Source organism: Artemia sp. Qi Xiang Cuo, chromosome 4, assembly GCF_049724085.1.
Source record: "Artemia sp. Qi Xiang Cuo chromosome 4, ASM4972408v1, whole genome shotgun sequence".
Lineage (NCBI taxonomy): Eukaryota > Metazoa > Arthropoda > Branchiopoda > Anostraca > Artemiidae > Artemia > Artemia sp. Qi Xiang Cuo.
In genome coordinates, this window is record NC_142797.1 from 7,297,986 (window position 1) to 7,314,088 (window position 16,103).

A 16,103-nucleotide genomic window follows, 5' to 3' on the forward strand; every position below is an offset into this window, starting at 1 on the left:
TATATTTGAAATCAGCGTTAAAATCTGATTCTTTTGATGTATCAATTGGTTCCGTTTTTCAAATTCCGTTTTTTAGAGTTTTGGTTACTATTGAGACGGGTCGCTCCTTACTTACAGTTCGTTAAAAACCGGGACCTAGGTGCGAGTGCTCCAGAGAACGTATAAACATAAGCGACATTAGATCTTTTCACGGGTAGACAAGTCAGATCTCTCTTCAACGCGAAACTTGGCTTCAACGCTGGAAAACTAATTTTGAAGAAACTAATTTTAAATTAATTTATTCCAATAGTTCAGTTCAGTTCAGTTCATTTTATTTAACATCAAAATACATTTAACTAATATGCCAATACCCGCCCCAAGAAAGATACAAAAAAGCACTTGCGACTGGGCGGGTACATACAACTCATTTACTAATTAATGATTAACTATAAACAAAGGAACAAAAAAAAAAAGAAAAAAAATGTACAATTGGCGCAAACTGATCCACGTAGGGAAAAGATGCTATTATAGAGTTACTTCAGTGAGGACACCAGAGTAACTCAACTCTGACAGTTACTCTGGTGTCCTCACTAAAGTAACTCTATAATAGCATCTTTTTCCTACCGGGATCAGTTTGCACCAATAGTAAGTTTTTGTTTTTGTGGTGGTTTTATTGGTGTTTAGTTTTATCTTCTTTTCTTTTTTTATCCTTTTGTCCTTGTGTGTCTTTAGTGATGAAGACGCTTTGTTTGGATACAGGCGAAATATCCGCGTTGTCTTGCATTTGTCGTTTCTTTTCTCTCCACTGGCTACAGTCTCGTTTGTTTTTTTTTTGTTTTGTTTTTTTTTAGATTTTTCTCTTTGTTGGTTTTAGTAAAAACATGGAAATTTCTCAGAACACAATTCACTTTCAACACAAGACTATCCAAACAACAACTAGAAAACGTAACTGCAGTGTCATCAGCAAATGACGTTAAACAACAATCTGGAAGATAAAACCTCATGGTATCCACATAAACCAGATATAGAAGTGGACTAAAGACCGATCCCTGTGGCACACCACACGACACTTGATAAGGGTATGAAATAGCATCGTCGATCATTACTGTAATAGGCCCCCTACACAACTAACTTTCAAACCACTTCAAAATCACTCCTTTAACACCTAAGCACTCTAATCTTTGCAATACAATTTTAAAATCTACCGTATCAAATGCTTTCCTAAAATCAAAAAATACTGTTAGGGGGATTTCACCTTTTACTAAACAATTATTTACAAAATCAACAAGATGAATGACAGGATGACTAGTGGAATGACCTTTTCGAAACCCGAATTGGGTGTCACTGAGTAGGCTATGTTTCGTGAGATGGTCGTATAGACGGCGATGAATCACTTTTTCCAAAATTTTTGACAATAAAGGCAGTATCGATATTGGTCTCCAGTTTCCGGCATCTGACCTGGCACCCCCTTTGTAAAGCGGGATAAATTTAGCTTGCTTCAACGCTTCTGGAAAGGTCCCCGTTACCATAGATAAATTGATAGTATGGAGAATACATGGTAGTATATACATTTGTACAGCTTTAAAAGTTCTCAGATTCACGCCATCTATCCCAACAGAATTCGATTTTATATTTTTCACTATTTTAATCACTTCATCACTTGTACACTCTTCAAACTGGAACTCAACAGTATCTCCACGAGAGTCCACGAATTCCTCGCTAAGAAAATTATCCCTGTCACACCTTACACTCTCTTGAACAGACCAGTCAACCTGAGAATAAAACTGGCCAAAATGATTCGCGACTACATTTTTATCACTCACATAACTTCCATTTATATTAATGCAAGGCGACTGATTACTTTTCTGATTTTCCATAAACTCATTAATAACCTGCCATGTGGCTTTGGTATCTCCCTTACTATCAGAAAACTTCTCTTCAAAATACTTCTTTGCTTCTTCTTGCAATACATGCATGAAAATCGGTAATTAGTAGTGCAATGTTATTATTAGATGTTTTTAGGAATTAAAAATAGGTTTCGAAGTCTCAAGTTGGTTTCAAAGGCATTTTGAGAAAGTTTCTGCCAAAATACGTGTTCCAGGGTAATTGGACCGCTGATGGCAGATCAAATGAGAGGAACTGTTTGTACGCGCCGATATAAATATATATATAACGCATGACACGGAAACATATGACAGTTGACAGTTGAACGGAAACACATGACATGAAATCTTTGAAATGTATAGCTAAAAATGTATTATTTCTTATAGTTCCCCTTTAGAAAAATGTTTTAGAAATATTCTAGAAATTGTGCTGCAGAGGTCTAAGATTATACAGACTCAGCAGTAAGAAATGCATTTTATATATTTTCTGGTAAACAAACTGAAAGAATATTCTATAACAGGAGCTTTTCTAGCATAAAGCCCTGTGAAATTTTGGATCTGCCACTAAAATGTGTGATGTCCTTCAATTTTCTGAAAACTCCCTAAGAATTTTACGAAAAACACTTCTTAACAGACGTTTGGTATTTTCTTGGATAGGGCTATTGCGGCAACTTTTACCACAGCAACCAATAAATAGAACCCAAGTCCTAAAATTGGTCTCAATCAGGAACCCTTATCGCTATCTAAAATCACAAAGTGCAAAGATTTTCAAACGGAGGTGTTTATTCTTTAAAGTTCAGGAAAGATCTGCCCATTTCATACAAACACACTGATTGGAAATAAAACTAGTCTTGTCTCGGCTCTCTGCCAAACAGGTAATTAGCCGTTTTCAAGTTTCACAGGAACTACAATCTGAGAAAATAAATATCACAATGTGAAAAAAAAGACAAACCATCCAGTGGCGGATCCAGAGGGGGGGGGGCTGAGGGTTGCCCTCCCCCTAAAGTAGTGTAATTTACCTAATTAACGCAAGTTTGCATTAATTAAACTTGCTCCTAACGTAAGTTTATCGGATCAACCTATTTTGCGCCCCCCACCCCTAAAAAATCCTGTATCCGCCCCTGAAACCATCACATCTATTTCACCAGTTATTAGAAGAAAAAAAAATTCCTTATTTTCACAAATTTACTCAACCCCCCGCCCCCCTTTTTTTTATAATATACTAAATAGGCCAAACAGTCGAGTCCACAATACGTAAATAATAGATAAAGTTGTAATTTTTATATAAAATAATTCATGCCTGTGACATTGGACAGTTTGCAGACCACTTTGCCGGCTAACCATGTTTTTTTCTGCTTCTGCAATCACAAATAATGTAATCTCTAACCATTTCTCATTGATTGACGCATACACACTAACCCGCTAATGCATAAATAAGTGGGAGGAGCGTTTTGTTCGCACCGAGAATGAAGAGCCAGAAATCATCTGTGGTAAACTTACTGCCTAATTATATAAACTGTGGTTTTTACTGTCATTTTCACTCGATTTGGGATAATTCACTCCGACTTTGCCCCCCCCCCCTCCAGGATTGTGACAGAATTACGCCACTGTTAACTACATTTTTTGGGGGACGGGGTGGAGGCCAAAGACTCGACCCGGGATGTTTGAGTTCACATCACCATAAAATTAAAATCAAGATTATGTATAAGGGACCTTCTTCAAATCTAACACACATATATATTTTCGTAAGCCCAATAAAAATTAATACGAATGGTTATTAAAATTAAATAAAAACTATATTAAAATATCAATTAGATTCATTTTAGCTAAATCATTAATTTCGATTAAATTTGAAAATATAAATAAAAAATCCAATTTAAAAAACTATTTTCTACTAAAAAACTACAAATTTAATTTAGAGAATCAAACACACACTCTGGGTTTTATCACTCAAATTAAATTTCAAATCATTTTTATCTAAAGAAAAGCGCAAAGCAGCGACATGGACACGTGTTTTTTTGCCACGTATTACTTGACGTACAAAAAAAGAGTTCAAAGAGAAACATAAAAAAGAACAGTTGATCTATTCAATATTAAATTAAAACAAGCTAAAATACTGCATGACATAATAGCGTTTATACTTCAAAATCACAACATGTACAAAAGCGGAAAATAAACTTCATTCATATCTCACATTTCGTCGAAGGTATGGGAAGAGATGTTGCCGTTTGGAGAGGAAGTAGTCTGTTAATCGTATCATGGCAAAAATTCTCTTTTCTTTATTTTAACGACTTTAGAATAATAAATATTTTGAGATATTCAAAGAATTTTAAACATAATAAAGTTTTAAGACGAAGTAGCGTTATTTTACGTTGTATTCAATAAGCTGAAATGCATCTTCTTTTAGCGCTCTTGATATTATTAAGCTGAAACGCATCTTTTCAGCTTAATATTATTAAGCTGAAACGCTATTAAGCTTGATATAGTTTAAGTTGAAACGCATCTTCTTTTAGCGCTCTTGATATTATTAAGCTGAAACGCATCTTTTCAGCTTAATATTATTAAGCTGAAACGCTATTAAGCTTGATATAGTTTAAGTTGAAACGCATCTTCTTTTAGCGCTCTTGATATTATTAAGCTGAAACGCATCTTTTCAGCTTAATATTATTAAACTGAAACGCTATTAAGCTTGATATAATTTAAGCTGAAGCGCATCTTCTTTTAGCGCTCTTGATATTATTAAGCTGAAACGCATCTTTTCAGCTTAATATTATTAAGCTGAAACGCTATTAAGCTTGATATAGTTTAAGTTGAAACGCATCTTCTTTTAGTACTCTTGATATTATTAAGCTGAAACGCTATTAAGCTTGATATAATTTAAGCTGAAGCGCATCTTCTTTCAGCGCTCTTGATATTATTAAGCTGAAACGCATCTTTTCAGCTTAATATTATTAAGCTTAAACGAAATTAAGCTTGATATAGTTTAAGTTGAAACGCATCTTCTTTTAGCACTCTTGATATTATTAAGCTGAAACACATCTTTTCAGCTTAATATTATTAAACGGAAACGCTATTAAGCTTGATATAATTTAAGCTGAAACGCATCTTCTTTTAGGGCTCTTGATATTTCAGGAAAGTTAGAAAGTTTAACTTCACGCTTCGAGAACAACCCCTTTCAATTCGAATCATTTAAAAATACTCTTATTGGTATTTTTTTATATTTCATTTTTCTCAGCACTAAGGTGGTATTTAGATTTGATGAAAAAGCCCCTCCAAAGAGGCAATGCCACATGAATATGGAGTGCCAAACATATGTGTTTTTCAAGCACTCTTTAATAGATTCTTCCTTCTTCAGGCAACCAGAGCCAGCTGTGCACCTGGGCGCTTGCTTGTCTGTAAACTTATGTTTGGAAACTCGATTTTACATCGAGTTATAACTTTTTTTGTGAACCCAAATTCGTACCTGAAAAAATCGTTTTGAAAGTCATTTGAAATGAAGTTTTTTTGAAACGAAAACTCAGACGTCTCTGGATTGAGTTGGGTATTTATTTGAGTTGGTGAAATCATGCGCTACCCCCTGCCTAGCTTGTCATTTTGGGGATTATTAAGGTAGGCGACTGAATTTTTTTTAATTTTGTTTATATTTTTTTGTGTTGGTATTTTTTCTCCCCTGTTCTTTCCCGGCCATGGAGCCTTATGGGGGAGATTGTGTTGAAGAGTTTTTTGTTTATGATTTTTTATTGTTAAATAAAGAACTCAGACAAATGCTAATATTTTAAAGTGTTAGCAAATGCAGTGTAAGCTTTTCACATTATTTATTAGCATATACATGCATTGACTTACTCGTAGCAGACAAAAATTCGGAAAGGGAGTGCAAAGAAGTTGGTGAAAACAAAGAAGTCCTACTACTACTAATATTACTACTAGTAACTCACCGCAGCACCAAGCCACCTGAGGCCAACACAGCTAAGCCCGCTCCTCCTCCATCCCAATCTATTCAAAGCCTCAACTACATTTCATGCAAAAGATAAAAGGAGCTATCATATTTAGAGAAAGTCAGCATATTCAGATAGTTAGGAATAGATTGTACCGTTTGTTGATACAACCTTGGTTAGCCTTTTAAAAACTGACATGAGACAGTACTTCTACTTCTACTGATTGCTAAGGAGATCTTAAAAATTCCCAATCTTCCGAACAAAGAAGATTCTGAAATTATTTTCGGCAGAAAATCAGTGGATGGCTCTCAGGCTGAGCCTATGAATTTTCTGCCGAAAATCATCGAGGTTCCATAGATTGTTAGAAAAGAAACTTCGAAACACGGACCAGAGATCTTTGACGATTTTCGAACAGCTGTATTAAAATAAAACAGTTGTTGCAAAACCCGAAACTGATAATAAAGAAAATTTGTCATTTGAACATGGGTGGAATGGGAATTTAAAATGTTGGCAACAATGTTGGCAACAATGACAGTGTTGGCAACAATGACAGTGAGCAGTTATTCGGTAGAAATTCGGTAAGATTGGGATCTCAGTTAAAATTATGAGCATATTTGGATCCCACATAAAATTTTCTAAAAGTAAGTTCTTAAGGTAGTAAAAGTCGGATTTCTCGTTTTATCGATAATTATCAATTATGAACAATTAATTCTATGTTGTCTGCAGATTAAAGAAGAATTGAAAAATAAAAATAATAAAATAGATTTTAAACTTTAAATTAATTATAATTAAAAGACAGTAGTTAAATAAACTAATTAATTAATCAATGATCAAAAAATTTAATAAGAAAAATTTAATCTTTGGGTAAAGATTAATTAATTTAATAAGAACAATTTAATCTTTAAAAACGACTGATAAATTTCATAAAAATTAATTAAAAAATAATTAACTTTAAAAAATGCGCACAAATATGCCTCTCGTTCCTTCTCAGCAAAAGCGGCTCTTTTATCTCTTGTTGAATGTAATAAAGTATTGAATGAAACAAACTTTTTGCTTGTACGAAGAAATGGAAATTTGACATTTTCATTGCACAGTCAGTGACACAAATATTTTCCATTTCTACTAATTCAGACAGTTTAAATTATTATATGACTGTTTTTCATAGTTTATAACTTTATGACTTTAATAACTATATATTACGGCTAAATATTATAATTACAACTATAATATTATGACTTCATTTCACAATTATAGTTTATGAAATATCCCCTTGCTGGGACAGAACGGTAAGACAACGTATAGTCAATCACACTTTGATCCTCTTGATCTATATTGCCCTGCCGATTCTCCATTTTAGAATCGCTTAGCAAACGGTTTGGGCAATTATCTCACGAATGTAAAAAAAAAAAAATCAGGTTCAACCCTATAGCAAGAGGGCGAGACATAGCTCCTTAATTTTTTCAAAATTTCCCTTGAGATCAGAAAAAATTAATCCACACTAAGGTAACGCAGCTTCCTCATCAATCAGTTTCCCATACTCATCGGGTAGTTGAGTCAACTACCCGAACTACCTTCGGGTAGTTGAGCAAACCGTACTTCGATTACACTAAATTCGACTGAACTTTTTTATTATTTCTTCTATTTGGGACTATTTGACTTTTTTTTCTTCTGAAAAATGAACCAATGTCAACTAGCCTAACCCAAGAAAATAGTCCAACTAATTGCAAAAGCACAAATGAAAGTTTTAGTAGCATTAACTTTTTATCCCTAATTTTTACAGAGGAAAAGCGCTGTCAAATTTGACCTATTTGCTGACTTACTTACTTTTACGGCTTAACGTGGCAACACGAAAAAAAAATGTGGTACTCGCCTAAGAGCTGTATATTTTGACAAAGCCAAAAGTAAATCTTAGAAAATTGTGATTTTTAAATATGAACAGACAAATGAAGGGTCCAAGATACAAAAAATGTTTTTATTTTGATTTTCTGTAACGTCATCTAGCCTAACCCAGGAAAATCACCAAGCTCATTGCAAAAGCACAAATGAAAATTTTAGTTGCATTAATTTTTTATCCCTAATTTTTACAAGGGAAAAGCGCTGTCAAATTTAACCAATTTGCTTACTTACTTACTTTTACGGTTCAACGTGACAACACGGAAAAAAAATATGATACTCGCCTCAGAGCTTTACATTTTGACACAGCCAAAAGTAAATCTTAGAAAATTGTGTTTTTTTAGGTATGAACAGACAAATAAAGGGACCAAGATACAAAAAATGTTTTTATTTTGATTTTCTGTAACGTCATCTAGCCTAACCCAGGAAAATCACCAAGCCCATCGCAAAAGCACAAATGAAAATTTTAGTTGCATTAATTTTTTATTCCCAATTTTTACAAGGGAAAAGCGCTGTCAAATTTAACCAATTTGCTTACTTCCTTACTTTTACGGTTTAGCGTGGCAACACGGAAAAAAAAATATGATACTCACCTAAGAGCTTTACATTTTGACACAGCCAAAAGTAAACCTTAGAAAATTGTGGTTTTTAGCTATTAATAGACAAATGATGGGTCCAAGATACAAAAAAAAATTATTTTAATTTTCCTGGTAATTAAATAAATCATATAAAAAGCTCACGTGACGACGTTGTAGGATCCTTCACATCACCTGATATTGAATCAACAGCAGGGTACGTGTCCACAATCGATACTAGTTGATGCAAACTGGTCGAGGAGTCAAAACACTGAAATTCTGAGACACACAGAGAGTCACCAGACTTCAAGACTGAAAACCCAAATTCGTCACCAATCATCATTAACGGTTTTACTCCATCCGTCATATAAATGTAAACATTGTCAGGAATTTTAAACTTCTCTTGAACTAGAAGAGACAAAGGAAAAAGTTACTAATAAGAGGAAAACTGCCCACTACACCTGAAACCAGGAGAGGGAACGAAAAGGGGATAAGTAGTTTACTAAGAACTGTCCGAGCACCCCTCCCTTTCACCCTGAGCTCCCACAAAAAGAGATAAAACTGAACAAAACACCTTGCAACCAAACTTGAACTCAGGAGAGGGAATGATAAGATGAGATGAGATGACTTTTATCTTCAACTAATAATTACATCATACTTAACTGGCACTTACCACATTTTTTTGAATAACATTATCAAAAAACGTAGAAACGGTAAGAACGTATGACGTTTTATTAAGCCACTATTGTGGCTTGATCAGCGTCACACAATCTTTTATCATAAACCAAACTCATTCACTCTTCCTACTCTTTTCATACCATTCAATACAATTTAACTCTCCCGAATAAAAATAACAAACAACAATCAAAAATATTTAATTCCCACCCAACAAAAACTTTTTTAATCTCATTTTATACTGAAACTGGTTTTCTGACTCTCTAATGCTCTCCGGGAAACCATTCTACAAATTAACTGCATAATTTCTAATTATAAAACTAGATCGACTCGTACTCCTTACTTCTGAGGCTAAGCTTCCACGACCTCTAGTCCTATGATGATGATAATCAGAATTAAACATAAAAAAAATCCCTAAAATATTCCGGAGATAATCTATTAAGCACTTGGTAAGTAAACACTCCCGCCTGATGATCCCTGATCTGATGAATATTTAAAATTCTAAAACTGATAAAACATTCACGCGTGTGCTCATACTGAACAAACTCACCTAGTACTCGAAGTGCCTTATTCTGAAGAATCTGCAGTCTTTTAATATTTGAAGAAAAATTAGATGCATAAATACAGCAACAATAAACAATAAAAGGATGAAAAACAGTATGATATACATTTCTTAAAACACTTAAGGGTAACACGTGTTTCAAACGCCGCATCACTCCAAGACCTCGTGCAAGTTTAGAAGAAATCATGTTTATGTGTTTATTCCAACTAAAATTATTATCAACATAAAATCCTAAATATCTATTTCCAAAAACCTGTGAAACTAACACATTTTCAATTATTATAGAAGTACTATTTAAAATTTTTGCTTTCCTAATAAAAATTATATAATTTGTCTTAGAAGTATTAACTGCAAGGTAACTCAGAGAGGTAAACACCAAAAGGTTTCCAGCGTTCGGTTTGCTTTATCCACTAGTTCTTCCTGTGACCGTGTAGAAGTCGTCAAAGTAGTATCATCTGCAAATGCTGTAACAGTTGCTTCAGGAATGTAGAACTTCAGAGTATCGACGCATACGACAAAGAGTGATGGACCCAGGACTGAGCCCTGTAGAACTCCACATTTAACAGAATAGATTCCGCTAATGATGTCACCTAAAATTATTTTAGTTGATCTTCCATACAAATACGATTTAAGCCAATCCAAGCAAACATCTTTTATCCCCAGACTAGATAGGAGACGCAGCAACAACTCAAAATCCACAGTGTCAAAGGATATTTTAAGGTAGATAAAGACCGTTAAAGGAATAAAAACTGTTTCTAGAGCTCCATTGATTACATCCAGAATATGGTGGACGGCATGGCTAGTAGAATGTTTACTGTGGAATCCGAATTGGCCGACAAACAATTCTCCTAGACCATCCAAATATTCATAAAATCTCTTGTGAATTATCTTTTAATATATTTTAGAAAAAATAGGTAATGACGAAATCAGGAGCCAATTCAACAGTTGTTGTTTGTTGCCCCCTTTATACAATGGTATTACCTTTGCCAGATCAATACCACTTGGGAATTCACCGCTCTGGCGTGATAGATTTATCAAATCAAGTAGTCAAGGAAGTATATAAACTAGCATAGTATTGACAGCTCTAAGATTAAGTCCATCTATTGTGGCCGAGTTGGACTTTAGTCCTTTCACTGTGCTCTCGATCTCCTTTACTGTGCACTTCTCGAACGAAAAAATTCGCCCTTCGCCTCGATTATCAATAAAGGACTTCTCCAGATGTCTTCTAGACTTTTTAGCTACTTCTTCCTTAATACTTGCGCCTATGTTTGTGAAATATTTTCCGAATTCATCTGCCATTTCCTGTTTATCAGTGATTTCACTTCCATTCACCAACAGACTTTTTACTCCATCATTATCATTAGTCTTCCCTTTTAAAACCTCATTTATTAGTCGCCAGGTTTCTTTTGCATCACCACTTTTACCATCAAAAGCAGAAGCATTATATGCCTTTTTCTCACTGCGACGCTTATAGTTAACTTTGTTTCTCACTCGCTTAAATTCTTCAAATAAACTCACAGTTTCCAGGCTCTGTAAATATTTTTCAAATAGCTGGTTTCGCATTTCCATCATTTCAAGCAATTCTGTGGTCACCCATGGCTTTCTTGGCTCATTTTTCTTTTTCCTCATTTGCCTCAGAGGACAAGACACCTCATATACCGGTAAGAGAATATTCATAAACCTGTCGAACGCCGTAGTTGCATTTTGCTCTTCACTAACTTCATCCTATGCTATAGTACTAACTTGCTCTTTCAGATCTCTCAAGTTGTTATTTCTTATATCTCTATAAACTCTTTTTCTAGGGCGTTTAGCAAAATTTTTAATACTATTTATCATACAAACAATCGGGAGGTGGTCAGAAGCAGGTTGAAGGAGAACATGACAGAAAACTCGCCTCAATAGATTTGAAGAAACAGATTTGTTATCAATTAATGTTGCCGACTGAGCAGTGATACGGGAAGGATTCAGATTCACTGGGTACAAATCGTAAGATGACCCCAGATTTAAAAATTTTTAATTTACACCATTTGAATTCAATACATCAAAGTTAGAATCACCCAAAATCACGCAATCCGATTGACTAGACTGGGCCCTACTTAAAAACAGATCAAACTCCTGAAAAAATTCCTCCGGATGAGCACCAGGGGGTCTATAAACAAGGCAAACAATTAAATTTTTACCATTATCTATTTCAATCTCAAAAGAAAAAATTCAATGTTACCTTCATTCCATAAATAAAGATCCTCCCTTTCCTTAAAATTCAATCCCCCTCTCGCCAAAAATGCAAGTCCCCCGCGCCCCCTTGACTTTGATATAAGTTGGTAACCTGGAAAAGAGTAGGAAGAGAGAAGACTATACATACTCAAGAATGATTCACAAATTCCCAAAACATCAATCACACCATGAATATTACTTAAAAACTGAACAATTTCCTCAAAAGCCGACGTTATGTGGCAATTCCATTGAGCAACACACAAACTATTCATCTCTTTTTTAATTTGACCAAACTCTTCAAAATGAACGTAGCGGCTAGGACGGAGTGGCTTTAGACATTAATCAAGTCCATCTTGAAAATGGAGACCTATCTGATGTGATAAAACATCATCAACTGAGAGCGAATTTTTTTCAAATAACTCTCAACTGAGGTATTGGGAGTAGACTTACCATAATAAGAAAGTAAAATAAAAAGCCACGATCTTGTTTTCTTCATTAGGGATAAAACCCATACATAAACTGGAAAAAAGAAAATAGGAATAATTGAATAATAAGAATAAATAAACACATAGAAAGACTCAAAATTAAAATACAAAAAAAAACAAAAAAACAGGACACTCAATCACGATCGAATATGTCATTCAGAGACGAAAGTCTACGAGCAGAAGTTGCATTCTCCGGACGGACATAGATCCGACCTTGGTTTGACCACACCAACTTATTGCCGTATTTTTCCCTTGCAGCATTTTCTCTTTTTTTCTCTTTCTTTCTCTATATTTTCTCTTTTTTTCTTTGTTAGGTTCTCCGCCACAAAAATCTTCGTGTTCACAAGGTTTTTTTTGCAAGCAAAAACTTTCACAGCTGTGTTGCGGTCTTTGAACTTTACTATAGCTGGAACAATTTTATCAGAGCGGATATCATTAGAGTTCAGCCGAAACCTATGCAAAGATATAACTTCGCTATAAGCAAGATTTGAGAACGCCATCTTATTACGTATAATATTCATTGTTGCATCTTTTACTTCAACACCGGGGGTTGCTTGACACCATTGACCTGTAATCCAGTCTCAACTCTTGGTCAGCATCATCAAGCTTGTTTTCAACTCTAGCAACTCGATTTTCAAGTAATTCCAGTTGATTTTGAGATATTTTCAGGTCTTTTTCAATCCTGTCAAATCTCGGAGTAAATTCCAATATTATCGCATCGTGAACTACGCCATTTATCTTTTGAATTTCAGCAGTGGATGGCGCGGTCGAGGGGTGATTTTAGAATGCCTCATTAACTTTCTGTCCAATAGCCTGTTTCGGATTTCATGTTGTTACTGCTACATCATGAAGAGTTAGTTCAATAAGCCCAAGAGTATGTGAACTTGCGGCCGATTTTTTATAAATAAGCGGGCTTGAGAGCGAGTTCCTCAAAAGAGCCTTTAACTCCCTTTCCAACTTTTTTCATAGCTTCGGTTTTGTTTGATTCGAAACTTTTTAAATTTTGTTCCAAAACCCTTTCAACTTCATGCGATACGTAACAAAATATTTGGTACTTAAATCGACCAGATTTATCTGCAACAGAACGGAGAATTCTGACTCGCCATAAAGGATATCTCGCAAAGCTTGCCAGGGCAAGGTCATCATCCTGAAACAAGGGCATCACGGCTTCGAAGAAAAGGCAGGAAAAAGAAAAAGACAAAAGGCAGGAAATAGACTTATCTTACACGTGGGCAGGCCCACGGCTGCAGTGGCTATCAACTCTATGGAAAGCTGGCCCAGTGATCCATGGAACCTGCTAAGCATCATCACTGTTTTCTGACATCCCATTTCACGAAAAATAAATACTCAATCAACAATTATCCAATCTCAAATTCACCAAAAGCTTCAAGAAAAACATCCACTTCTCGCCAAAAGTCTATCACCAACGAATTAATTGATAGACATAGGACAGGATAATACGTCACTATAATCCCAAGCCAATTGTTGTTACGAAATTCACTGATTTAATATCAGTTTTCCATATCAGTTTCAATTTATCACTGATCAAAGTTTATGTTATTTGTGCCTTTCGTTTATATTATTTTACTATGTTCATGGCCGTATATTTGGCTTTAAAATACACTTCTCTATCTATCTATCTAAAATCCCAAATAATTCTACCGAACACATTTTGCATGTAGACCGGCTATACTCCCCCCCCCCCTAATGTGCAAAGCTATAGCCAAAATTTATTTCTAAAGTAACAAAAAAAGTAACGAAAAAACTGGTGTGTTCTCGACTTTTAGTACCAAAATGCGTTCCCCCCTACGGAAAAATAAAAAATAAAATCAAATAAAATTCTCAGATTTGCAAAGCCTTAATTTCCACGGGGGGGGGGGTGGTATTTCCCGCAGGGGATTTTCCGGGGGGGGGGGTATTTCCGCGGGAGGGTAAACGCCTAGAACCACCTGAAACCAGGAGATGCAATGATAGGAGATGAATATTTTGCTCAGAACTGTTTGAGGATCTCTCCACTGAGAAATTTGAAATTGAACGAAAATTCAATGTAAAATTATACTGAGTATACTTTTTTTCGTCATAGCCTATTCTTTAAAGGGGGAGGGGGAGGGAGAGGGCAATCGCCTCCTCGGTTTTAAATCTTAGGTTTTATAGATTTTACATTTTTTCATAATCTTTTTAAAAAATAATGAAAAATCTAACGTACTCACTATCTTTGGATTCTAAGAAATATCTTTTCGTATTTTCACTATACAAAACCGAAAAACCCTCATCCGAACCCCTGTAAATTTTCAGGAGTTGACGCCCCAGGCTCCTCATTTTGCAACAGAGGCTCCGCGAAGAATCATTTTTCATCGTACCCCAATCTAGCACAATACAGATGACGTTCCTTATAATTCTCCATGTTTTCGGAAGATTTGGCAGCTTGTGTCTGTCGTTGTTTGAGGATTCAATTGCTACGTATCTGATAGAGACAGGAAAAATACAAAACATACCAACAATTAAAAAAAATGTGACGCAGAAAGTTTCATTGCAAATTACATATACGGAAAAAGTTATCACATGGTCGTATGACCTGCTTAATCTCACACTGAAGAACCAATCACGAGCTAAATATGTAGTTTTATTTGTCACTAAATTTTTCAAAATTAAGGAATTTGATACCTTAAGGGATCGCCCTATCTCGTCTCTTATAAACTTCTTTAGTTTGTGTGGCAAAACTATCTAGAACTGATTGGGCGGTCTGGCCATAACTTGTAGAGCTTGAATAGGAGATCCAAATAAACGAGAGAAAACTAAAAGCGAACACTTACTTTCCCAGAAATCTTACAAAAACCATTGAACTTCTCTCGTTTTTAACTGGAGATAGAAATGTTTAGTTTTAATGAAATTTACGTAATTAAGAAAGTGCAAATTTTAGTTTTTTCGATTAAACAGAGCCGAATTTTATAAGTTCAGATAAGGGCAGTCCGTAAAAATTTTCTACGCTGCCTGCTAGGGAAACGCTAAAAATGAGCTCAAAGAAAATATTATTCAGGACATTTGGCCTTTTTGGGAATTTCCTGTTGTGTTACCCGCTTTGATTATAAATCTTCCCGACACAGGGGACGTCAAATTTTCTAGTCAAACCACAGACACTCAATAGTTCTCAATGGTGTCTAGTCCCCAGACAATTTGCTAGTGGGCCCTTTGTCTCTGAGAGGATCAGTCGGCACTAAGGCTCACGGAATGATTTAAGGCATCGAATTCCCTTAAGTCCTTAGAGTAGATAGTTGCTTGACGGGTTGATTTCCTTTGATATTTTAAATAAAGTTGTAAATACAGGCGAATGAAACTTTGAGGAATCGGCTCAAGTACCAAATCCTTGTGATATCAGTGATAATAAGATGATGTATTCTAGAAAAATATTATTCAGGACATTTGGCCTTTTTAGGAATTTCCTGTTGTGTTACCCGCTTTGATTATAAGCCTTCCCGACACAGGGGACGTCAAATTTTCTAGTCAAACCACAGACACTCAAAGTTCTCAATGGTGTCTAGTCCTCAGACAATTTGCTAGGGGGCACTTTGTCTCTGAGAGGATCAGTCGGCACTAAGGCTCGCGGAATGATTTAAGGCATCGAATTCCCTTAAGTCCTTAGAGTAGATAGTTGCTTGACGGGTTGATTTCCTTTGATATTTTAAATAAAGTTGTAAATACAGGCGAATGAAACTTTGAGGAATCGGCTCAAGTACCAAATCCTTGTGATATCAGTGATAATAAGATGATGTATTCTAGGCATTCAAGAAATTTTTTGCCAAAGATACAGAGACAAGAAGGTCATGCGGGTTTTTGCTTAGCTTGATATTTAAGTTGTCTTGTGAGGCCGCAAATCCTCAAGCTTAAAATTATGCTTATTCAAT

The 16,103-nt window shown here is 35.2% G+C and overlaps 1 protein-coding gene across 2 annotated transcripts in view; it reads right to left on the bottom strand.

The window, feature by feature from the left end:
* Nucleotides 1-16,103, bottom strand: part of LOC148952732 (uncharacterized) — a 112,581-nt gene that overhangs the window by 46,710 nt on the left and 49,768 nt on the right. The window contains exon 6 of one of the 2 annotated variants that reach the window (XM_089087385.1): nucleotides 8,461-8,673. In XM_089087385.1, coding sequence (XP_088943511.1) covers nucleotides 8,461-8,673 — 213 coding nt within the window. Of the gene's footprint in view, nucleotides 1-8,430; nucleotides 8,674-16,103 lie in introns of both variants that reach the window. The other variant, XM_089087384.1, reaches the window with a different exon arrangement.